Source organism: Rana temporaria, chromosome 7 (assembly GCF_905171775.1).
Source record: "Rana temporaria chromosome 7, aRanTem1.1, whole genome shotgun sequence".
Lineage (NCBI taxonomy): Eukaryota > Metazoa > Chordata > Amphibia > Anura > Ranidae > Rana > Rana temporaria.
This window is the reverse complement of record NC_053495.1, coordinates 64,830,969-64,856,071: the sequence shown is the minus strand read 5'-3', so window position 1 is coordinate 64,856,071 and position 25,103 is coordinate 64,830,969. Positions and strand designations below refer to the sequence as shown.

General features: G+C 43.7%; 1 protein-coding gene across 3 annotated transcripts; it reads right to left on the bottom strand.

The window, feature by feature from the left end:
• Positions 1–1,252: 1,252 nt before the first annotated feature.
• On the bottom strand, positions 1,253–21,141 carry NOL12 (nucleolar protein 12). Of its 3 annotated transcripts, none has more exons than XM_040359511.1 (7): positions 21,070–21,141; positions 16,313–16,433; positions 14,385–14,490; positions 13,115–13,163; positions 11,786–11,928; positions 4,735–4,814; positions 1,253–3,025 (listed from the first exon to the last, which is right to left on the bottom strand). In XM_040359511.1, exons 2-7 carry the CDS (start codon positions 16,375–16,377, stop codon positions 2,854–2,856), a joined length of 615 nt encoding a protein of 204 aa, XP_040215445.1. In that variant the 5' UTR covers positions 16,378–16,433; positions 21,070–21,141; the 3' UTR covers positions 1,253–2,853. The 3 variants fall into 3 exon arrangements, with proteins under 3 accessions (XP_040215445.1, XP_040215444.1, XP_040215443.1); XM_040359510.1 differs by having other exon boundaries at positions 21,029–21,126; XM_040359509.1 differs by lacking the exon at positions 21,070–21,141 and adding an exon at positions 20,941–21,063.
• Between the last annotated feature and the right edge of the window lie 3,962 nt (positions 21,142–25,103).

Below are 25,103 nucleotides of genomic sequence, written 5' to 3'. Positions count from 1 at the left end.
GATTTTGCTTTTATTTATTCTGAGAAATCCTCACTTCCTGTTCTTCTGTCTAACTCCACACAGTAATGCAAGGCTTTCTCCCTGGTGTGGAGTGTCGTGCTGACCCCCTCCCTTGGACTACTGTAGAATCAGGATGCTCTCTACGTTGCAGAGAAAGGAGCTGTGTGTTAATATGGGTGTCCTGACTCTCCTGTAGGGGGTTAAAGTGCCCATATTGCAGCACTTCCGAAGCACTGCCCATTCATTTCAATGAATGTGGTCAATCAAATCCAGTGACACAAGAGCAGGGGTGGGGCCAAGTCCTGCTCTCTTTTTCAATGGACGCAGCAGCAAGACCTGTGAGCATGACTGCCCCCAGGAAAAGCAGCTCTCCATAGAGGCACCGATGAGGAGGAGTGCCGCCGGGGCACCCAAAAAGAAGCGGATAGGGGCTGCTCTGTGCAAAACCCTTGCACAGAGCAGGTAATTAGAACATGTTTGTCATAAAAAAAAAAACACACCCCTTTACAATCACTTTTAGGCTACTTTCACACTGAGGCGTCGCAGTGTCGGCGGTAAAGCGCCACTATTTTTTGCAGCGCATTACTATCATTTTTCTGCCGCTAGCGGGGTGAATTTAAGGGGTGAACTCACAAAGCACAGCAAAAAGTGGCCCTGCAACGATTCGGCACTACGCCGCTTTAACTGACAATTGCGCAGTCGTGCGACGTGGCTCCGAAAGAAAATTTACGTCCCTTTTTACCCACAAATAGAGCTTTCTTTTCTGCGTTTTTTTTTTTTTTGCGCCATAAACAAAAATAGAGCGACAATTTTGAAAAAAGAACAATATTTAGCTATAATAAATATCCCCATTTTTTTTTTTTTTTTTTAAAGCTATTTTTTTCTCAGTTTAGGCCGATATGTATTCTTCTACATATTTTTGGTAAAAAAATAAAAATTCCGATAAGTGTATAAACTGATAAAGAAATTGTTTTTTTGGGGATATTATAGCAAAAAGTTAAAAATAGTGTTTTCCCAAAATGTACGCTTTTTTTGTTTACAGTGCAAAAAAATAAAACCACAGAGGTGATCAAATATGCCAAAGTAAATTTGTTTTGGGTACAGCGTCCCACGACTGCGCAATTGTCAGTTAAAGCGACGCAGTACCGTATCGCAAAAAATGGCCTGGTCAGGAAGTGGGTAAATCCTTCCGGGCTGAAGTGGTTAATACCCCTTTTTAAAAGATTCTCAAACCATTACAAGACCACATAGATCAAATACTTTGAGTTTTATTATTACCAAGTCCTAAGTCATCTGCCTGCACATGTAGCAGATTTGATGATGCGGACTGATGTTCAATAAGCAGCCTGGAGACAGAAGTGACTCAGGAAATTTTACTGAAGCAGGAAATAAGTCTGTCACCTACCTGACAGTGCAGTTTGGCAGAGGTACATAAATCATAAAATTGGATGTACAGGAAAAAAAAAGTTAAATAGTATATTAAACTGTGCATTTAGCTGTTTGACCAGAGTTCTGAACCTAGATGCAATGCAATTATAATTTTCCAGCACAAAATTACTAATTGAAAAGGAGTTGCCAAGTACCCCACTTAAAATTCACTGCCTTTGCGATCTGCTGCTGATGGCAATATATTCTTAACGACACCCCAAGCACAGATACCATGCGATTTGGTACACTGCATTTTAATTAAAGTACTGCATTCGCTACTTTTTGTGCAGGCCTTATTGGCCTTCAAAACTGCACCACATGGGATTGCTGAAAAAATGCAATAGAATGCAGACCGTGTTGTTGTGCGATTCAGGTGTAAACTGCCCTCAGTGGCAAAAAATTAAATAGAGAGATAAGATAAAGTAAGGGAATGCTAAAAACCCGTCAGCTTTTAATTGTAGATCTTACTTTTTTGGTCTTGTAAAGTGTCCCAAGATCAGAAAGTGATAGAAAATCTTTCTAACAGAGCCCATAACAGTAAAACCTGACAGGGGTTCCAAAAGTAGAAACATTACTCTTGGTTATACATACACTTTAGGCTGTCCACAACTAAGCAGACCCTAGACATCAATTTGCTAATGTAGGTTAAAAAGGGAACGTGTGATTGGTTACAATTGTTGATGTCATTCATTTACAAACCGATGACTAGACGTTTAACAGAGAACATTTTATATGTGCAAGCCCTGAAAACGCAACAGTTAAATTATTAAAACTTCTGAAGAGGACTATAATAAAAGGCACGCAACCACACAACCTAAAACACCTGCTCCACTGCCATCTGTTCTATAATTTAACATGTAGGGTAGATACAAACTTTGCAAGATGAAAAAAATAAAAAACTACGCAATATTCTATTAGAACAAAACAAAAAAAGGGAGGTTTGACAAAATGAACCGAGAAAAAAAAAAAAAATGTTCTTCTGTCATTGTTTAGAGATATCACAAGCTTGTTCAGATCACATTAACAAAGGCACTCCACACTCCTCAATTACCTGCATCATGATGCTGGAGAAGCTTCTCTTTCATACACACACAGGGTGGGGGCCTTTTAAGCAAGAGGTCACCACCCCTTATCCCCCATTGGTTGTATGACGAGAAAAGGAGCTCGCACAGCATCAGCAACTTGGTGCCATGACAAACTATACAATGTGAATCACATAAGCTACATTCAAATATAACAAGTAATTAGGCACTCTATAAAATGTAGATCATTTTCTCCTTGTAAATAGAAAAAAAAAAATCCATAAAAGTTATGTCCTCGTTTTCCACCTTTGCAGTTATAAGCTGGATAGTGCAGAGTGCACTGTAAACTGTTTTTACACTGGTTGGCACGGCTGGCGAAAACTTGAAAAAAAAAGTATGCGTCTCAAACTCTATTCCTTCCAGTTTTGCCGCCAGTCTGTCGTCTTCGCTGGGCTTTGCTTGTCCGTCCGGTTTGTCGGATTGGTTGCTTTTTGTCATCCGTGTTCTTAGAAGGCCGTTTATGCGACGACTTGCGCTGACTGCGGACATGCAGTGACTTTGTGAGGTTGGAGATTCTAAGGACACAAGGCAGATTTCAGTACAGCCTCAATTTTCATAATAACTGATGTGAGTATACAAAGTTGGGGATCTTACACACATGAATACACAGGAGCATATGGTCATACAGAGTAAAATATGCCTGTATTTGCAGGATACAGAGATGCTGCCCAATTCTTCCCATGGACATGCATTACAGAATATGCTATATAAATGTTAAAACTTGCACAATTTTGAGCAATGTCCATACACATGAGCATAGACAAGTAACTTGGGTTTATGCATAAATATTGTATTCTGTAATGCACATCTATAGGCAGAATTACACAGCAGCAATGGCTCCAGCACACCTACAAGTATATTTTACTCTGCATGGCCATAGGCCCCTATTTATGCCTGAGCTATATATATTTACAAATTTGTGTGTGTGTGTGTGTGTATGTATATATTATATATATATATATATATATATATATATATATATATATATATATATATATATATATATATATATATATATATATATATATATATATATATATATATATATATATATATATATAAAATTTCCACTCGCCTACTAGCATTTGGCGAGTGGATTTAAGCTGGGGGCGAATGATGACAGGGCTGCATGACCAATCTCCCTCCAATCTGTGCCTACACTTAGAGTCCCGATGAGATTGGCGGCCAAAGAGGAAAGGTGCATGCTCGGGAAAAGTAGTCTGGTGAGCCGCGCACAGGCAGAGCAGTACACAGGTGCTCTCCTTACAATTCTCATTAAGCCATGGGACCTAACAGTATGACCTCTCTGAGCCTGCCCCCCTCTCCCGGGCCCCAACCAATGTAGCTGGAGAGCAGAAAGTAATGAGTGAGGTGGAGGATTGCCAAAATTTCCACTCCGGTGCAGCGCTCACTGAAAGTTGCCCTGACATGAGAGCGGCAGCCTTCTAGTTTGTGCAGTTTTCTTCTCCTTGTGCTCTATGTAAGTTTAGCCTGAGCACTGTGAACAGACTGGTCTCAATGTGTGCTGTGCGCTGTCAGTGTGCGCTGTGCTATGGTGTCAATGGCTCTGCAGTTGTGTGGATCTCAGCTCTGGATTGTACTCCCTCCCGCTGTGCTGCAGCTCCTCTCCTCTCTGCCAGCCTGAATAAAAGGGGGAAGTGGGGACATGCAAGCATGGAGCCGCACACACAGGCTCCTGATGATGAGATGAATGGGAGAGAGAGGATGGATGGGAGTTGCAGAGGAGACAGCAAGAGAATGGGGAAGAGACCCAGTTCTAGTGCCCTGTCCCTCTGGTCTGCCCCCCAGTGCCCTGTCCCTCTGGTCTGCCCCCAGTGCCCTGTCCCTCTGGTCTGCCCCCAGTGCCCTGTCCCATTTTGTTAAAGTTGTTGTTGGTAATATTTAATTTTGTAACTTGATTCTGCATAAAACATTGTCATTCCATGAGATAATCTACAAGGGGGGTGTTTACGGGTGCAATTAGGCGCAGGGCAGTGTATGAAATAGGTGGGGCAACTGGTGGCGAGTAACTCTTGAGGCCTGGCTAGTAGCTCAGGACTTGAAATTTTGAGCCCTGTATAATATATATATATATATATATATATATATATATATATATATATATATAAACAAAGCACACAAATGTTTAGTATTAGCACGGGTAATAACTATAACTTCCCCAAAATGGAGCTACAGCCCAAACTGAACTCTAAATCCCAAATACCTCTTTGATAAAAGTGGGTCTCCAGCTTTCTTGGGCAGAGGAGCAGTAAATTTGGCCGATTCTTTCAGGTTCTCATCCTCCTGAGACAGTTTAACAGAAAAGCGGATTCGGCATTAATTCACACACAAAATAAGGATGAACAAAGTAAACAGAAGGTCATGCATTATTTTTGTTAAAGCAAATCACAAGCCTTAAGCCGGCCATACACGGATCAAATTTCGAAAATCGTATCAATTTTCGCACCATGGGCTGCAGCAACAGCTGATTTTTGTGCGGCAATCAAATTTAAGAAATCGGACATGTTGGAAATTTTTTGAAAAATAAACGATTTTACAATCAATGACTGGAGAATTGTGCGAGAAATGCAATAGAAAAGAAAATGTGCAAGAGCAAGAAAAGAAAAATTCACGGAGAGAAAAAAGACTATTCCCGGCCACGAAAATTCTTTCCTGTAGCAACATGAAGGTTTGGTCGGCCGAATTTTGAAAATCAATGGTGGCATCATCAGATCAAAAAAAAAAAAAAAAACTATGCTTAACTATTTTTTTTTCTTCTTTCACACTGAAGCGTTTTTACAGCGTTTTAGCGTTAAAAAAATCTCACTATTAAAACGCTCATAAAACGCTCTCCATGCATCTCAAGTCCTGCAAGCAGCATCTTTGGAGCAGCTTTTGGGCGCTGAAAAAAACGCTCCAAAAACGCCCCTCTCCATTGAAATGAATTGAAAGTGCTGTAAAAATGCCCTAAAACGTTAGGGTCTTAGCGGTGCTTTACCAGCACATTGGGATTGCAAATCTCTAATGCCATAAGAATGCTCGAAAAACGCAAAAAAAAAAAAACGCCCCAGTGTGAAAGGGGCCTTAGGGAAACAGAACTTCTGTCAGATTGTCTGTTCTCATTGGGTAGATTTTCCTTCCCTTTCTATCCTAGTGATAGTGGTCACCAAGGTAAGACTTTTTTTTTATTTAGATAAATGTAGCAATAAAAACCTGATCTTCTAACTATTCCATTCTCTAAAACTAAAATTGAAAAACATGTATGGAGTTAATTTTCAAGTATAGCTAAAGGCAAAACTTTCCTTTTAGTTTTGGATGTAGTGGATCTGGATTAGAACACCAGTATGTTTTTATTGCCATCTGTGCCCTCATTAGGGAAATTCAATGATAATGGTAGGACAAATAGAGAGCGTGAAAGTGAAAGAAAATCCCAAATTTTAGAGATTGTCCCCAGAAAAGTTAGAGGGGAAATCTTCCAATAGGCACTTTAGTTCTGGTGACCTGGGGGTCCCCACCGAATGCTTATTTTTGCAGAGATTTCCTCTAACTTCCTGTTTGGCCATAGGACAAGAAGAAGTGAAGGGAAACAGATGGCAGTTTTTTTTTGAACCCTCCATTACCTAAAATGAAAAGCTTGACAGAGTGGGTGCAATCTTTGATGTACGAGATTATGTGAGAGGCATGGCAGCATTATTTACCCTTTCTGGTTTTAGCATTTTTCATGGCATTCGTGTTTAACTATTGTTTTTAGGTTTTTGTAGTTCTGGGGTACGCTGAAGTCTAAGAGATGCACATTTGCTTGAAATACATGATTTCAGATCAACTCCCGAGTAAAAATACTGTTCCACAACTATCCACTGGAGGGCACAGTTGCTCCAATATTTTACAGAAACAGCAAATGCTACAAATACAGTGATACCTCGGTTTACGAATGCTTCTGTTCACAAACAACTTAGTTTGCAAAAAATTTGCTTCGGTTCACGAACACGAGCCGCGGCCATCTTCCCTGCTTTGATACGTTCATATTGAGAAGAGCAGTGCACAATGAGAGTCTTAGGAGAACCTGTCCACTCAGATAGGGGTTTCTGCCCCTGACTACCATGATGGTGGGAATCATTGAAAAACAGTTCATATGAAATCTACAACTTTATCATGCCCTCAGATCTTTTCCTAGCCCCTAGATTAGTCATTTAAATTGGAGTTTGGGATTGTTTCAAACAAGTATTAAAAAGAGGAGCTAGAGTCATTTAACAAATTAAGTTTTAAATGGGACAAGTGAGGTATTATTAGTGCTTCCACAAAAGGCCTGAACTGCTGCCCTGCCTAATGGAACTCAAATATTGGCATTTCCATAAAGGTCCAAGTGATGAATGTTTCCTCCATTTAGCATGACTTATTGTCAAGTCCCAATGACAAAGATGTGTACTTTTTTTTAGGATAATCAGAGGGAATTTATAGGTTATAACTTCAGATTTTTTTTATTTAAACAGACAACTTATGCTTTAGTTTGTGGAAATCTATATTTTTACAGGACTCCCATCTCCCAGGATCATTGTTCTATATGCAATATCTTAAATGTTGGGTGTCCCACCCAGAAAGTGAAACACATTTCAATTGTCATACTTCTGTACTAGTATTGTTAGGAGTCAGTTTTACAACCTTTTAGTATCTAATGTAAAACATAGTTTAAAGAGGAGTTCCACCCAAATTTGGAACTTCCTCTTAACCCACTCCTCTCCCCCTTACATGCCACATTTGGCATGTAATTTTTTTTGGGGGGGGGGGGGGGAGTGGGGGCTTCAGGAGGAGTGGGACTTCCTGTCCCACTTCCTCCTTCCGGGTAGACGATTAAGCCTAATCGCCTAGGCGATTAAGCTTAATCACCTACAGGAAGGTGCTGCTGTAGGCGATCGCCCAGAACACGTCACAGGTCCTCGGCGATCGCCTGTCCAATCAGACGGCGCCTCGCCGGGCCGCGCGCGCATGCGCAGTGGGTGCCCGGCCGTGAAGCCGAAAGCTGTCACGGCCGGGTGCCCACACTGAGCATGAAGACGCCGGCCGGCGAGGGGGGGCGAGGAGCGGAGCCCCGTCCGGCGCGTCGCTGGAGCCGTGGAGCAGGTAAGTGTCGGTTTATTAAAAGCCAGCAGCTACACTTTTTGTAGCTGCTGACTTTTAATAAACTTACAAAATGGGTGGAAAACCCCTTTAATACGTTGGAACGTTATAAAAGTTAATATAATATTGTAAATATATAATGTGCCAAGTAAAACAATTACCATTTGAAAGAGGCTTCCGCTTAAAAAAATTCTATATTCACAGAATACAGTACACTTCCACTATCATATAAGTACTGTAATAATACAAGTGATGGTTATTTCTACCTTCAGCCCTGGTTCACATTGCAGGAATTTGGAATGCGATGTGACATGTTGGCGGCTATCGCTGGCAATGGCCCTGTCCGATCGGTGCGACACTGCATTTGTGGCACTGCACCGATTCCCGAAAGTAGTTTCTGCACTACTTTGGGCAACTTTGGGGTGCGATTTCAATAGAAGTCTGTGCAGAAACCCGCACAGATGTCTCCGAAATCGCCCCGAAGACAGACTGATGTGCATCACTCTACTCTAATGCTTTAAGCTGCATCACTCTACTCTGCTGGGGATTTACCTCCTACTTTCATCATGATATATTTGTCTCATCACACTGCCAAGTAGTATGAACCCTTTTTATTTTGTTTAATCAAAGCAACGTGGTTTTATGATATCGCTGCAGTAGGGCTGCTTTCACAATGATCGTTTTTTCTTCCGCTTTTTGAATTTCTGCACAGGAATACTGAAGCATACACACACTGTGTGTGTGTGTTTTTGTGTGTGTGTGTGTGTGTGTGTGTGTGTGTGTGTCTCTATTAATGGAATCCTCTGACGCTTGAACTGTAATCCTTTAGACCCCTTTCACACTGGGGCATTTTTCAGGCACTTTTGGGCTGAAAAACGCCTCCACTGCAGTCCCAGTGTGAAAGCCAGAGTGCTTTCACACTGGGCCATGCGCTGACAGGACGTTAAAGGAACACTAGAGGTTCGTTTTTTATTAGATCAATTGATTGCTGTAAGCTAGAGCATTTAAATATCACTTACCTCGTTTTTCCTTTTGACCTCCAAAATACAGTAATCCAGGTTTGAAAATGCCATTTCCTGTCTCTCCTCTTCTTGCTTTCCACCAGCATCTGAGCCGTTTTGCATGGTGGAAAGCAGAATGTGCTCACCCCCTCCCTATGACTACAGCCCTGCGTGAAGATGCTCTCTTATCCCTCACAGGCATGGAGGCTAAGCCTAATGGGAACTGTAGTTCCCATTAGGCCGTGACGTAGCAAGAATGAATGCGCACCGCAAACCAAGAGGTCAGTGAGAATAACGATTCAGGAGTGCTGGAGGTGAATAAAACAGCTCGATTTCAACAGGCATTAAACTAGTTATTAATGCAAAACATTACTTTTTACTTTATCAGCAACTGTCAGACTTTAATTTAAGAGGAAAATATGTTTGTCTTTACAACCCCTTTAAAAAAAAAAAAAAAAAATCCTGCAAGCAACATCTTTGGGGCAGTGAAGCAGTGGTGTATACATCGTTCTTGCTCATTGAAATTAATGGGGACCGATGCCGAAGCGACTGCAATGCGGTTTGGCAGCAGCGCTACATGGGCGCATTTAACCCTTTATGCGGCCGCTAGCAGGGGTTGAAAGCGCCCTGCTAGCAGCCGAATACCACAGATAAAACGACTGTAAAGCGCCACTAAAGCTAGATGTGTTTTACCGTCAACGCCCGCCCCAGTGTGAAAGCAGCCTTAACGTATATGGCTCACCATAACAGGTTTTAGCAACACCGACAGCAAACCGTTAGACTTGTGAGCTTTTAGTACAATATACACAAATCTGGGGGTTACATGAAAGTACATGAATGTGCTAAACACATGTATATACAGGGCATCCGCAAACTATTCACAGCGCTTCACTTTTTCCACATTTTGGTATGTTACAGCCTTAATCCAAAATGGATTCAATTAATTATTTTCCTCAAAATTCTACCAATACCACCCCATAATGACGACGTGAAAAAAACTGTTTGAAATCTTTGCAAAATGTATAAAAAAAAGAAGAAAAAAAAAAAAAATGGACATGTAGATGAGTATTTACAGCCTTTGCCACGACACTCAAAATTGAGCTCAGGTGCATCCTGTTTCCACTGATCATCCTTGAGATGTTTCTACAACTTGATTGGAGTCCACCTGTGGTAAATTCAGTTAATTTGACATGATTTGGAAAGGCTCACACCTGTCTATATAAAGGTCCCACAGTTAACAGTGCATGTCAGAGCACAAACCAAGCCATAAAGTCCAAGGAATTGTCTGTAGACTTTCGAGACGTATTGAGGCACAGATCTGGGGAAGGGTACAGAAATATTTCTGCAGCATTGAAGGTCCCAATGAGCACAGTGGCATCCATTATCCACAAATAGAAGAAGTTTGGAACCACCAGGACTCTTCCTTGAGTAAGCCACCAGGCCAAACTGACAGACCTCCAGCGTTTCTCTGTGGAGAGAGGAGAATCTTGCAGAAGAACAACCATTTCGGCAGCACTCCACCAATCAGGTGGACCACGCACTGCCCCGCCCCTACAGGAGATCGCGCTACTGAGCGTGACGTCACCCGCCCGACAGGACCCGGGACCGACATGCAGCAAAATTCGAAACCGTAACCACGGTGAAAACACCGCCCGGTCAGCTGAACCCAAACTTGCGGATCCTGGGCACACAGCGCAACCTTCCCACAGAGCCTTAACTCCACTGAGCAGGGAGAAGCTGGTGACTCCGGAGCACCTTTCCTCACTAGGAAGGGCTGGGATGGCCTTCCTGCACACCAAGCAGCAAACAACCCGGTAAGCTTACCCCTCCCCTTGGAGAGAGTGCAGATCCTCTGGTCCACATGCATGCACTTCCACCATGGCGGAGGAAACACAATAACTGAGGCCATGGTGGAAGAGGAGGGTTTTAAAGGATTAGCATGTGTTTCCTAATGAAGAGGCGGAGCTGCGCTCTCTCCAAGGTTGTCCTGAAAGGCGAGTTGAGAAAATTCCTTCCTGATCCCCCAAGAGGCAATTAGATTTTCCCTGGAACAACTTTACCTATTTCAGTACCCAGTTATATTATGTACATTTAGGCCATTTTTTTTTAAAAATCTACTAAGCTGGCCAGAACAACCTCTGCAGGGAGTCTATTCCACATTTTCACAGCTCTTACTGTAAAGAAACCTTTATGTATTTGGGGATGAAATCTTTTTTCCTCTAGATGTAAAGAGTGCCCATTGTCACCTTAGGGTCCTTTCACACTAGCGGACCGTTCGTCCGCTCATTACAAGTCCGTTAACGGACTTGTAATGAATCCCTATGGGATCGCGTCCGTTAGCGGATGGAGCATCCGCTAGCGTCCGCGTCAGTCGGGATCTGCTTTTCCGAACGGAAGAAGCCCTATTTTTCTTCCGTTCGGCGGAACGGATCGGATGCAGACGGACAGACGGTCCGTCTGCATCCGATCCCCCATAGGGGAGAGCGGAGCAGAGACAGGGCGGTCTCTGCACTGTGTGCGGGGACCGCCCTATCCGCCGACAGCTCAGCGGGGATCCCCGCTGAGCTTTGGCGGACACACGGAGCGGACACAGAAACGGTCCGCTCCGTGTGAAAGAGCCCTTAAAGTGAATAACTCAACACCAAGATCAATATGAACCACCTAGGTACATGTTGATCATATCCCCCTTAATCTCCTCTTCGGGTGAATAAATTCAGCTCCTCTAATATTTCCAGTCTAAAATATTTAGACAGAATTTATGAATCATAGCTTTAGGGGTAAGGAATGAGGGAGCGCCCAACTCCTTCCTTTAATAAATAAAAAAGCCAGTCTATGGTCAATATAGTATATTCATTTCCATATTGTAATTAGACTATTTCTAGTCCATTCCCATTAATCTGAGCAATCTTGAAGTTTCTAATCTCTGTTAGGATCCCCATAGATTAACTTCCTTGAAATCTGTAACAAGTATTCATCAAGCCCTTTATAGATGCACTGCTGTGTTATATATAGTTGAAGCTGGTATAGTTGCAAAGGGTGGGCCAACTCAATATTGAACCCTGCGGACTAAGACTGCGATGCCAATAAAGTTCATGTCCGTACAAAGGGAGGTGTCACAATACTTTTGACAATATAGTGTATATAAAAATTAAAGCATACCTCCATGCTGCCAGGAGGCAGAAGGCCCACTCCGGACAGGTCCAGATCACTAATAGTTGTCACGGTTACAGTGTGATTGGGATGGTCAAAGAGAAGAGACTCCGTTTTAGCAGTCACCAGCCTCTCTATTTCATCCGCTTCCTCTGAAAAAATAAATAACTCACAGATTTCCAGTACCAGCAATATTTGTTGGTGTCTAAAAGGAAAAACTGACAGAATTTCATCCTATGTGGTCAATCTTTAAGGGCACTTTCACACTGGGTGGATCCATTTGATGGAATCCGCTCGCTCGGCTGAGCAGGCAAATGACAGCTTCGTCTCCGCTCACCGTGCTGAGACTGACCTGTAAGAGTCCAACTCTCTATGGAGAGATCGGATAAAAAACGGACTGCCTGTCAGCTTTTATCCGATCCCCCAGACGGATGGCAAATAGGTCCTCCATCCGCCTGGATTTGCCAGACAAGATCAGATCGGATAGCGGTGGACATGTCACCGCTGACATCCGCCGCTCCATAGGGGAGACTGGAGGGTCCGTGTGAAAAGATGCTTGGAAATAAAAAGGTACATAGACAGCGTTCATTATAGTAGAGGCAAGAGGATGGCTGTACAAATACCAGTGGCTGACAATTTTAAATGCTTACTTGCAGTGGTTTCCTTTTCATATATTCCCCCGCCCCCCCCCCCCCGGCCCCACTTACAATATGCCTTTGAACTAAAAAAATCTGACTAAAGCCCCATACACACTATTAGATTTTCTGCAGATTTTGGTCTTTAAATTTACCAAAACCATGCAGTGCAAGGGCCTGCTTGATTTCATACAATTTGAAACTCTGAAGGTTTGACCTCATATTACATGGTTTTGGTAAAACTGAAGACAAAAATCTGCAGAAAATCTAATAGAATTACTTAGCACAGCCCTGACATGTTATCGACCTCTCCTTTTCTGAGAGTGCAATTACTCGCTGTGCTGGCCCAGCATATTAGCCCCTCCCCCTGCCTTTGAACTTGCTAGACCGGTGATATGCAATTAGCGGACCTCCAGCTGTTGCAGAACTACAAATCCCATGAGGCATAGCAAGGCTCTGACAGCCACGAGCATGACACCCAGAGGCAGAGGCATGATGGGATTTGTAGTTTTGCAACATCTGGAGGTCCGCTAATTGCATATCCCTGTGCTAGACTATGAGACTCCAAAAGAGCCATTGCCGTGGCATAGCCCCATTCATCCTTGCACATCATAGGCCTTAGTTGTTAGTCACACTTAATATAAAATTTACCAACATAAGGTCTATAGTTCTTTGAGCGATCTATAGAGAGGATTTGTCTTACCTAAAGCGTCTTCACGTTCCTTAAGCATCCTCATGTATTCTTTGTGCCTCTGTCGAGGAAGAAATATATCTGAGCAACAGTTGCAGAATAAGAAACTGGACAGTTCTGTGGATTTTCTTTTCAAAAAAATATGGGACTGCTTGAACATTTCAATTAGATTTATTGACTGTATAAATGTCAATAAAAAAGTTTTTCCTTTTTTTTTTTTTTAAACAGGTTTTTCAAACGATACATGGAATTTTTCTCCAGACCCCGTCATTTAGTAACTCAAATAAATGTTCACTCCACACTGCTCTCCTAAGTCCATCATGCCCTGGGACTGTGACGCCATGAGGTGCAACGGTCACCGGGTGACATCACCCAGTGACCACGCCCCATGCCTATATAACTCGTTGCGCGCCGCGCACACGGCAATAACAGCGCGAGAGAGCGTCGTGTCAACATCGGAAGAAAAGAAGAGGGAAGACGGAGAAGACCGGGCAAACGCTAGTAAAAGAGCTGGAAGAATATAGTGGAGGAGAGCGGAAGAAGACGACCCCCGAAAGTCGCCGAATAAATTACTTTAAAAACCTGTGTAGTGCGTTTTTTTTTCTTGACACCTTTATCCCCCAGGTGAACGGGTAGGGGTAGGATGTACCCCATACTCATTCACATAGGGTGGGGGGCCAGGGATCAGGGGGCCCCTATTAAAGGGGGCTCCCGGATTCCGATAAGCCCCCCTACCTCGCAGACCCCGACAACCAACGGCCAGGGTTGTCGGGAAGAGGCCCTTGTCCTCATCAATATGGGGACAAAGTGCTTTGGGGTGGAGAGGCCCACAGGGCACCCCCCTGCCCCAAAGCACCCACCCCCCCCATGTTGAGGGCATGTGGCCTGGAACAGTTGAGGGGGGGCGCTCGCTCGTCCCCACCCCCTTTTCTGACCGGCCGGCTGCGTGCTCGGATAAGGGTCTGGTATGGATTTTGGGGTGACCCCCATGCCGTTTTTTTGGCGTAGGGGTTCCCCTTTAAATCCATACCAGGCCCAAGGGTCTGGTATGCTCTTGGAGGGGGAACCCATGCCGTTTTTTTTATTTAAAATTTGGCGTGGAAGTCCCCCTCAAGATTCATACCAAACACAGTGCCTGGTATTGGCGGGATCCAAGTCGGATCCCCATTCATTGAAAGTCGGACGTATGTCGGTTTCAAGTCGCTTGGCAATATCGGATTCAAAGTAGGACGACTGTCGTGTCGCACCAGTGTAAATGCTGGTATGGACACACACTTCTTACCTCTTCCTTCATCCTCTTTTGCTCCTCCTTTATTTTCTGTTTGATTTCTTCCACAGCAGCCTTTCTTCTTTGTACTTTCCTTTTATGGAAACCAGTCAAATATTCTCTATAACAAGACAGAGAAACCTACATAAGACACATGGGCATGCCATACTGGGTCTGATAAATTACCCTAACCCAAAAGCAGTAATTTAGTTACATAGTTGGCTTAGGTGAAAAAAAAACCTCCATAAACACTATCCTATACCCACAGCCGATTCAGAGGAAGGCAAAAAAAAAAAATATCCCTTCTCATCCCCCATGAGGCAATCAGATATTCCCTGGATCAATAACCCCTGTCAATATTACCTCTAAGTTTCAATATCCAGGTATATTTTGTGCATTTAGGAATGCATCCAACTTTTTTTTTTTAAAAACACTGAGCTGGCCAGAAGCAGTTCTTGAGGGAGTCCATTTCGCATTTTTACCGCTCTTACTAAAATAAGGGTCAGTGCCCAACTGCAGCCTCACAGGTGCCCATCTGCAGACCCACCATTGCAAGGAATGCAGCACCCCACAATTGCCAGGAATGCACCCACGAGCGCCAAAGTTTACCTACAGGAGAATCTCCTGTTTACATGGCAGCCTCTTTAATAGAAAGTCCCGCCTCCTTTGATGGACAGAACAGTCGTCCAATTGCACCGGAGATGGGACTTCCCATTACAGAGGCCGCCCGTAAACAGGAAATTCTCCTGTGTATGTACGGCGCTCGAGCTGCGATTGGCCCGTGGGCTGGACTTTGGAAATACCTGTTCTATATGAACATTAATAATAATTAATCTCTGTATGGCTTGCGATTAACAGGTTCAGCAGAGCATAATTTCTTCTTTTTTTACTTGGTTTTATTCAAAAAGATCAAATAGAAACACGTGCAGAAGCTCCTCTTCATTCATAAACTGAAGCATCGTAAACACAGGTTACGATGCTCAGTTATGTGAATGGACAGAGTCAGTGATCACTGACTCTTCATTCGGAAAAGGTAGAAGCTGGATTTAGCGGCTCCTTCATCCACTCTCCATCCTGACAGATCGAGGAGGTGGAGGAGAACATTGATGGGGGAGAGCAGCACGAAGGGGGATACAGGAACAGTCAGCGGTGAGGCTTCGGGGGCGAGTTACAAGCACCGATCACGCTGTATAACTTTCACTAAAGCAGCTGAAAAGGGGGCAGATCAGTGCTTGCAACTCCCCTGCCACACGATCACCCTGACTGCCCAGGTATTGGGTGAAGCATCGGAGCATTTCCCTGAGTACAAGTACCTGGGAAAATGCTTGGTAAAGGTAACCGATAACGATATTAGTATCGGTATTGGGACATCCCTAATTGCAGCTGTGTCCAACTCCTGAAATTCACACAGGACAAAAAAAAATGAAAAAATTCGCAACATATCACAGTATGCAACGCAACATATCACAGTAGAAGCAGTGTGAACCAAGCCCTAGAACAAATTTGTTCCGTTTTTTTTTTTTGTCCTGTGTGAGGTGCAAATTTCAGGAGTTGGCTGCAATTGATGTTCTAGCCAATGGAATCATGTTAATGTCTAAAGTAATAAAAAAAAAAAAAAAAAAAAGGGGGAAGGTGTTAACTTCCTGTTTTTTGTGGAGAGTAGTGTGGTGGAATTCGCACATATCTGAACCAACAATGGGATTCCAGAACGATTTACATTGATGTCTATGGAGATTTGCAACGCTGTAAACTCGCTCAAGACCCTTTTTTTTTATTGTATCACATGTGAACGACCGTCATTGAAAACAATTACTTTTTGGATGATATGCGAATATATATATATTTTTTTATGTATTGCATTCTTTATCAACCCGCACAAGTGTGAACGGGGCCATAGAGATAGCGAAACAAAATTTGCTATCTAACTAAAGTTCATCACTCACTTTCTCTTCTCCTCATCAAAAACCAGCTCTCGGCGGCTAGAAGAAAACTTCTTTCTTTTCCCCATCTTTCTTAACTGGAAGCAGAAATTTCAGAACAAGACTTCCTTTCTGGTTAGGGTTTCTAAAACAAAAACAAAAAAATTACAAACATATAGAGTGAAAATACCAGTGCCAACAATTTTTCTTATGATTTGGCTAGCAGGAAGAGTAATGACTAAGGTTTTTATTGCTGTTCGGAGAAATTTATCCTGTGTCAGTTGCTTCCCTTCACTTTGGGGAAAGGCATTTTATCGGACAACAATGAAAACCTAAAATAGGTTCTAAACCCTTCCCTACTCTATAAAAAAAAATAAAAAAAAATAACCAAAATTCAGTTTAAGTGTGACTGCGTCCATGCGAAAGTTAAAGTAAGCTTAAACATCAAGAGAGTGACATTTAGTTTACTAAAGCACTGTATATTCTACAATTTAGGTTTCAGTTACTTGTTGTCTATATTGCGTTTGCAATGTTTGTTGATTGGGCTGCAAAACACACCACATGTGAAAGGGTGAAAATGCAGGAGAGCAATTGAGTGACAGTGCGTCGTGCCTTATAACAGAAGTGCTTGAAGCACTAAGCTGCCCTGGGCTGCCCACCTGGTAGTGACAACAGTGGCTCATGTCTGTGCAGTATGTGCTAGCACAGTTGTTTGTAATCTCCACCACTGGTTTATGTGACAGTGTGGCAACGCAGAAGGAACATTGGAAAATAGTTTTCACGCCAAAAAAAGAAGTGCCTGAACAAGAGCCTTCATGGCAGAAGGTGCAGAATTACTTAAGATACATTTTTTAAACATATTAAATGATAGGGTATACATCTTAACCCAGGGGTTGACAAATTTGCTTGGAATCTAGGAGCCAGGTAAAAAAGTTAGGAGCCAGAAAACGCGCCCCCCCGCCGAGCTTGCACGCAGAAGCGAACACATACGTGAGCAGCGCCCGCATATGTAAACGGTGTTCAAACCACACATGTGAGGTATCGCCGCGATTGGTAGAGCGAGAGCAATAATTCTAGCCCTAAACCTCCTCTAACTCAAAACATGCAACCTGTAGATTTTTTTTAAACGTCGCCTATGAAGATTTTAAAGGGTAAAAGTTTGTCGGCATTCCACGAGCGGACGCAATTTTGAAGCGTGACATGTTGGGTATGGATTTACTCGGCGTAACATTATCTTTCATAATATAAAAAAAAAAAAAAAAATGGGGATAACTTTACTGTTGTCTTATTTTTTAATTAAAAAAAGTGTAATTTTTTCACAAAAAAAGTGCGCTTGTAAGACCGCTGCGCAAATACGGCGTGACAGAAAGTATTGCAACGATCGCCATTTTATTCTCTAGGGTGTTAGGATAAAAAATATATATAATGTTTGGGGGTTCTAATTAGAGGGAAGAAGATGGCAGTGAAAATTGTGAAAAATAACATTAGAATTGCTGTTTAACTTGTAATGCTTAACTTGTAATACCAACGGCTTACCACCAGGTGGCGCCAGCTCACAAAAAATTTTTTTTTTTTTTTTGCCCCCCTTCCAAGCCAAGTCGCCAGGACCCTATTTCTAGTCGCCATGGTGACCTGGCGCCCGGGATTTGTCGAGCCCTGTCTTAACCCCTTCTCTCACTGTGGGAAGGCTGTAAGATTTTACAGCTGTAAATACCTTTGGTCAAATACTTGCTAATACCAAGTACTGAAACGCAGTGTGATTTGCGTTCATACAAAATTGATGGGCTCAAACCGCATTCCTGTTCAAATTGTATGCGATTCTTTGCAGTGCAATTTGAACCTTAATTTTGTATGGGCGAAAAAAGCACCGCAAAGTATCGGCTTTGTGTATCGGGAGCATTTTTACGAGTATTCGTGAAATTCTCGATATCGGTGCATTCCTAGTTACCAATCAAATCCTGTTTTTTAGTTCGAAGGGATACAACTTTTGTATGTAAATGCAGGATTAAATTAAAGTCTAAACCTTTTTCTGACACTTGTTTCTTATAAAGTTAAAATCAGAATTTTTGGCTAGAAAATTACTTAGAACCCCCAAACGTTATTTTTTCTTTTTACCAGAGACCCTAGGGAATAAAATGGCGGTTGTTGCAATATTTGAGGTCACACTGAATTTGCACAGTGGTCTTTCAAACGCAATTTTTTGGAGAAAGAAAATACACTTCAATGAATGAAAAAAAAAAAAAAAAAAAAGGAAGGTTAGAAAGGCTGCAATATGGTGCATTGTAAAAGTAATTTAGATGTATAGCCAGCAGATTGTTGGTGCAATGTGAGGCTTCTACAGACTCTCAATACACTGTCTTCCCATACCTCCGATACAAGCAGGCAGTTACTGAATTGCAAAGATCAATGAAGTACTACAGTGCTCACCAGCGCTCTCATAGCTCTTTGAAACTACAGGCCATCAGACGCAATGACAGACGGTAGTTGAAGTTCAGGCATTCACAGAACTTTGTGAATGAATGACACAGCTGTGTGGGGGGGGGGAGCCCCGCACAGACATCATGTTTTTTAATTGTAACAGCAGGTGCGGGGAAAAGATCCACTGCCCGCTTTCACAATGGGGGGGGGGGGATCAGTTCGGACTAGCAGCAGACGATTTAGTAACATGTTACACCTTAAATGTGGGTAAAACATGTTACTAAAAGAGAACCAATCCTTTAACCCTGGGAGTGCTCAGCCATTGCTAACTCCACTAACAGATGCCAAATGTCGAAGTAGATCTAGGCTCTTTGTCCTGCCTTTTCAGATAGAGACAGGGGAGACATCAGGGTTCCGAATAAATATTTTCTGTGTTGGGACCTAAATGTCAGTGTTACACCCCATCTTAAAGCGTTACTAAATTTAAAAAATAAACTGCAAACAGGCAGGCTCTTTACTGCACATGCAACGTCTCTTTTGCCCATTTTCAATCCCCTGTAGAATGTACACTGAGCTGTGCATGCGCAGCTCAGTTTACATCACAGCACACTGCCTGTGTGCCAGGATAACTACACCCCTGAGCATGCACAGGAGATACATCATCCTGTGCTGGTTAATCAAGACAGGCAAAGACCAGAACATGGAAGAGTCCTGGGGAAAGATACCACCACCAAGAAGCAGGATCTTTTTTTTTTTTTTTGAGCAAATTTCTAACTGTGAATGTGGTTTGCATTTAGAGAAATTACATTCATTTCAAAACCAAAATTAAAGGAGAAGTACAGCTTGTTTAGCTGTACTTCTCCTGTGGATCACAAGAGTGCAGTTTGTTCTGCTGAAGCCTGCCATCGGCTGACATCACAGAGCGGGTCGAGGCTAGGGCAAGATCATGACAATATGGTCAGGATCCTCCCACAACCAGCACTTGGCTTAGCCTCAGGGAGCTGCTGAGAGCCTGAGCTAGCCGCTCCCTCTGCAGCCCAACTCTCCAGAGAGCGTGGGGGCAGAGCAGAGAGACGTGACAGACAGTCACCAGTAAGGATGAGCTCCAGCGTGTTCGCATAGTACACATGCAGAACCCGGCAGGAAGTCTGCACGGCACTGCGCTAATCACAGCCAGGGAGACATTTCCCAATCTCTGCAGCCGAGCATCGAGACAATGTCTCCCTGGCTGTGATTTGCGGAGCGCCGTGCAGACTTCCTGGCAGGCTCTGCACGTGCACTATGCGAACATGCTGGAGCTCATCCTTAGTCACCAGCACGGCTTGGGTGTGTTCAGATCAAACCCACCAGGAAGACGATACTGCACACCGCCAATCATAGGCAGCGTATGTTCAGCTGCCGGTCGGGAAATGCCTCACTGCCTATGATTGGCAGTGTGCAATGACGGCTTTGATCCGAACATGCCCAAGCCCATCACTAGCTCTCTGCTCAGGGAACTCTTGGAACCAATCAGTGGTCTTTGATCACTTGGTTCTAAGTCTTAGAGCCTGTGGGGGACAGATGCTGCATTGGACTGATTAGAAATTTGGTAAAATTTGGAATATTCATTCAAAAATAAACCAGTTTATGGTCAGCTGGAGGAACTTAAAAAATGTGTTCGCCAACTGCGCAAAATTAAAGCGCGGGTGGACATTTCACACAAGTCTCCAGTAGGGATGAGCTCAGGTGTGTTCAGATACAGTCAAAACCTGCCCGAGTTATCCTGCCAGGAAGCTGTCACTGCAGAATGCCAAGCATAAGCGTCCAAGATGTTCCCCACCAACACGTAAACAATTTTTATGTGTGGCTGTTGGGACGGGGAACGCCGTGGTTGGTGGTGCAGTGACAGGTTCCTGGCAGGATAGCTCAGGTGGGTTTGGACTGTATCTGAACACACCTGAGCTCATCCCTGGTCCCCACTGCTCCATTGCAACTTTGTACAATCTAACGCATATGGTGACACATTCCTCCAATACAAGCACCTAGACTGATCACAGAGGATAAACATTATGACAGCCACGATCATTACAAGTCAATATTTCAAAGTAGACCAGGAGCTGCTGAGAATAGTAACTGCATCAGCCCTGCAAATACCTGGCATGCAATTCCATCTACTAAGTTGATACCCATGGAGGGAACCTTCTTTACAATTAAACTGGCTAACAAAATGCCCCAATCAGCTGTGTATTAGGTACCTCTGCACCCCCTATACCACCGGAGATTCTCAGGCTGGCCGGTTCTGCAAATCAGCAGCCCTCTCACCCAACACAGGTCACCACTCACTCATACACAAGGCTCCAGCTACACACGCGCCTGCTACCCACTTCCGGCTTTACGGCGATGACGTCATATGATCGCGCCGAGCAGTGAGAGAGTGAGGGGATGCCCATAGCGGCGTGGTTCATAATAGACTGGATTTTAGTTCAGCTTTGCCGATGTTATACTCAACGCCCAAAAGCTTTACTTCAACATACAACAGTCTTTCCTAAAGTAGAGCAGAGACTAATGCTGTCATTTTGCACATAACTCTTTTTCTTCAGATGTGAAGCCGCTGATATCTCGTGTGAGTTTCAACTGTTAAAGGGGTTGTAAACCTCCGAAAACAAAAAACATGCAAGACAAAGGCATAATGAGCTAGTATGCACTGCATACTAGCTCATTATGAAATACTTACCTTAGAACGATGCCCTCCCGCACTTTTCTCCCACGGCCGACATCCTTCACCAGAGTTCTTTCAGTAGGGTGACCAGACATCCCCAGTTTCAGGGAACAGTCCCCTGATTGAGGACTCTGTCCCTGGTTTTGTCCCCAGATTGGATTTAATAGGGGGCAGGGGCAATTTCAAAGACAATCAGTGCAGAATTAAATAAAAAAAAGTTGAATTACACCCCCCCGTTCCCGCCGTGCCTACTAGCATAGGGGGGTTGTATTTTTCCCATGATCTGGTGATCATGTGCTGGTCGGAGCGGAGGGAATATTCCTTCAGTTTCGGGCGCATACCCATTCAGCTTCGCTCGCATGTTCTTATGCCTTGGCTCAAATCCTGGCCAGCCACCTGCCTATCTCCTTGCCTTCCCTGGCGGAGTGATCTTCCTCCGCTCCCCATCCAGTAGTAGCCGGGAGACCAAAGAGTTAGGGCCCTTTCACACGTGCGGACCGTATGTCCGCATTTTCATCCGTCCGTTGCGGATGAAAACGGGACATACATTGGTCCCTATGTGATTACGGGTGTCAGCGGATGACCATCCGCTGACACCCGTAATCGTCCGCCTCCGCAAAGATCCGCATTTGCAGACGGAAGAAAATCCTATTTTTCTTCCGTCTGCTGGATCGGATGAACACGGACATACAGTCCGTGTTCATCCGATCCCCCATAGGGGAGAGCGGAGGAAAGAGGGCGGTCCCTGCACAGTGTGCGGGGACCGCCCTGTCAGCTGCCAGCTCAGCGGAGATTTTACGGAGGATCCCCGCTGAGCTTTTGCGGACACACAGGGCCAGATTCAGATAGCATTTACCAGGGCTGTGGAGTCGGTAGATAAATGACCGACTCCGACTCCTCAGTTTTATGTACTCCCGACTCCGACTCTCCGACTCCGACTCCTCTGTATTAATATGCAAATGTATTTTATACATTCCTTGAGGGAAAGAAACGCAACCTACCACAGGACTACTGGCTGGGAAGCCAACAGTCTACTGTATTGCACAGTTTAAGCAAAAGACAAACACAATGAAAACAATCAAGTGGCTGGATAGTAGCAGCAGGCATAAACATCAGGAACAGGATCTTTACCAGTTCAAAAATACAAACCACATTAGGCTGGGTTCACACTACGGTTTTCCCGTCCGTCAGCCGCATACGATTTCAGTATTGAAAACGTACGGGCACGGACGGGAAAACGTATAGATAGAGAATGCATTGCAAATCGTATGCACTCAGATGCATCCGGGTGCGTACGATTTGCTGGCAAAACGTTTTTTAAACGTACGCAAAACCGTGTTCAACCACGGTTTTGCGGTCGTTTTTAAAACAGTATGGCAACCGCATACGTTTTCCTTTAACATTAATGTCAATGGAAAACGTACATATGTGCGGTTCCATACGTTCCCGTCCGTTTCAGCCGCATACGGTTTTACATATAAATCGTATGCGGCTGACGGACGGGAAAACCGTAGTGTGAACCCAGCCTTATTTGGTTGTTTTAGAACAAAAACAAAGATTATCTATAATGAACCAAAAACAAAATCTGTAAAACCTAGAAATGGTTTATATTAATAGGCTTAGCAAATGCAAATCAATTCAATGTAGAGTTCTAAGGAAGAGAATTGCCTCTGCCAGATCCTCTTTCATAGAGGCTCTTAAAGGGGAGTTCCACTCACAATTTCACTTTTTAAATATAAATACCCCTGTAATACACAAGCTTAATGTATTCTAGTAAAGTTAGTCTGTAAACTAAGGTCCGTTTTGTTAGGTTGTTACAGCATTTAGATTATAGACTTATAATCTAGAAATAGACCGTGGCCATCTTAAGTGTGGACATCATGACTTCCTGGATTTCAGCTTTGCATATCTCGCACATGCTCAGTGCACAAGCAATGTAATAGGTTTCAGTCAGGTTTGCAAGGACTACTGGGAAACATGATGCCTATCCCAGAAACCCTTGCAAATAGCCTAGGCAAATAAGGAGGAGGAAGTAATGAAGGACTACAAAATAAAGGTATTTACAAGCAACAAATTAAATAAAAATTGTCCATTCTGAACACTATGAGATTAGAGCATGCAGCACAGACAAACATAAAAAAATGGGTGGAACTCCACTTTAAGTCAGACTTTATTATTTTTAGGGCTGAAAATAATCTTTCGACACTGACTTGGGTGGGTGGCATTGCAGTAACTATTCTGGCCACATCACTAACGATCTCTGGATAAACAAGGATGGCTTCTTCAACAGTAAGTTTTGATGAGCGATCATACTTTTCAACTTCTTTTAGTGCTTTATAAAACTCTTGTTGGAATTTTTTTATTTGGACACTTACTGGTTCTCTAACATGCGTTCCCTGTAAAAGCAGAACACAACACTATGGAAAGTATAAGTATTGCAGCTCCTAAGTGTGCATTGCGTGCCATATAGTGAAGCACATGAAAAGCATGCTTCTTCACGGTCACTTAACGTGTTCGTTTTGCGGTTACGTGAGGCACTGCATGCATTGGTCTTTATTCTTACAGTAGAGAAGTCATTAATTATAACTTTTTGTGAATTGGGACATTTAAACTTGCTTTTTTTTTTTTTTATTCCAATCTAAATTTAGTAGGAGTCGGAGTCGGAGTCGGTGCATTGTTTGCCGACTCCGACTCCAGGTACCCAAAATTTCCCCCGACTCCTCGACTCCGACTCCACAGCCCTGGCATTTACGCCGGCGTATCTCGAGATGTGCGGCGTAAGTGTAAATTTGCGCCATCGTATCTATGTGCCGTACCCACAGAACCAGATACGCCTCAAAATTGGCTTTCTCCTACCGGCGTAACTTTTCTACGCTGGCGCGGCGTAGGCGCATATTTACGCTGGACGGATCTGGCGCTCCCATGGATTTTGTATTCAAATATGCAAATGAGGGAGATACGCCGATTCAGAAACGTACGTTTGGCCGGCGCAGGCTACGCGCGGTGTGCGTAACTGGAAAGTCCGGCGGAAAGTTACCCCTCATGAAGCAGGGGTAACTTTGCACCAGAGTTGCACAGGTCAGCTGGAGAGCAGCTACAGCAGCACCGTTACAGACGACCTGAGAAACAACACTTGCAGGACAACACATCTGTATGCCAACATGCCAGGGGCAGCCGTGGTCATAGCACTACTGCGTCGATGGGCACGTAGGAGGGCACGGGAGAGGATATACCGCACGCGCATTGACATCTTTGGCATGGGTGATTTGGAGGTGTATCGCATCTTCAGATTTAGCCCTGAAGCCATCCTGGAATTAGCCAGAACCCTGCAGGATGACATCACCAGCAAGACACATGCATGCAGTGCAGCCACTGGTCAAGGTCCTGGCAACACTGCATTTCCTTGCCAGTGGATCTTTTCAAAGAACAAGTGGAGTCGTGGCTGATTTGTCACAATCCACCATGAGCAGATGTGTGCACCAGGTTGTCCCCGCAATCCTCAGACGCATCGTGTGTGGGCTTCAGAGCATTTTTTGGGTTCTGAAAAACTGCCAATTTTTTTTTCGAGCATGCTCTATTTTTTCACAACGTTTTAAACGTCGTTTTTCAGGTTGTAAAAAATGGTTGTGTGTGGGCTTTAACGACGTGAAAAATCCGCGCATGCTCAGAAGCAAGTTATGAGACGGGAGCGCTCATTCT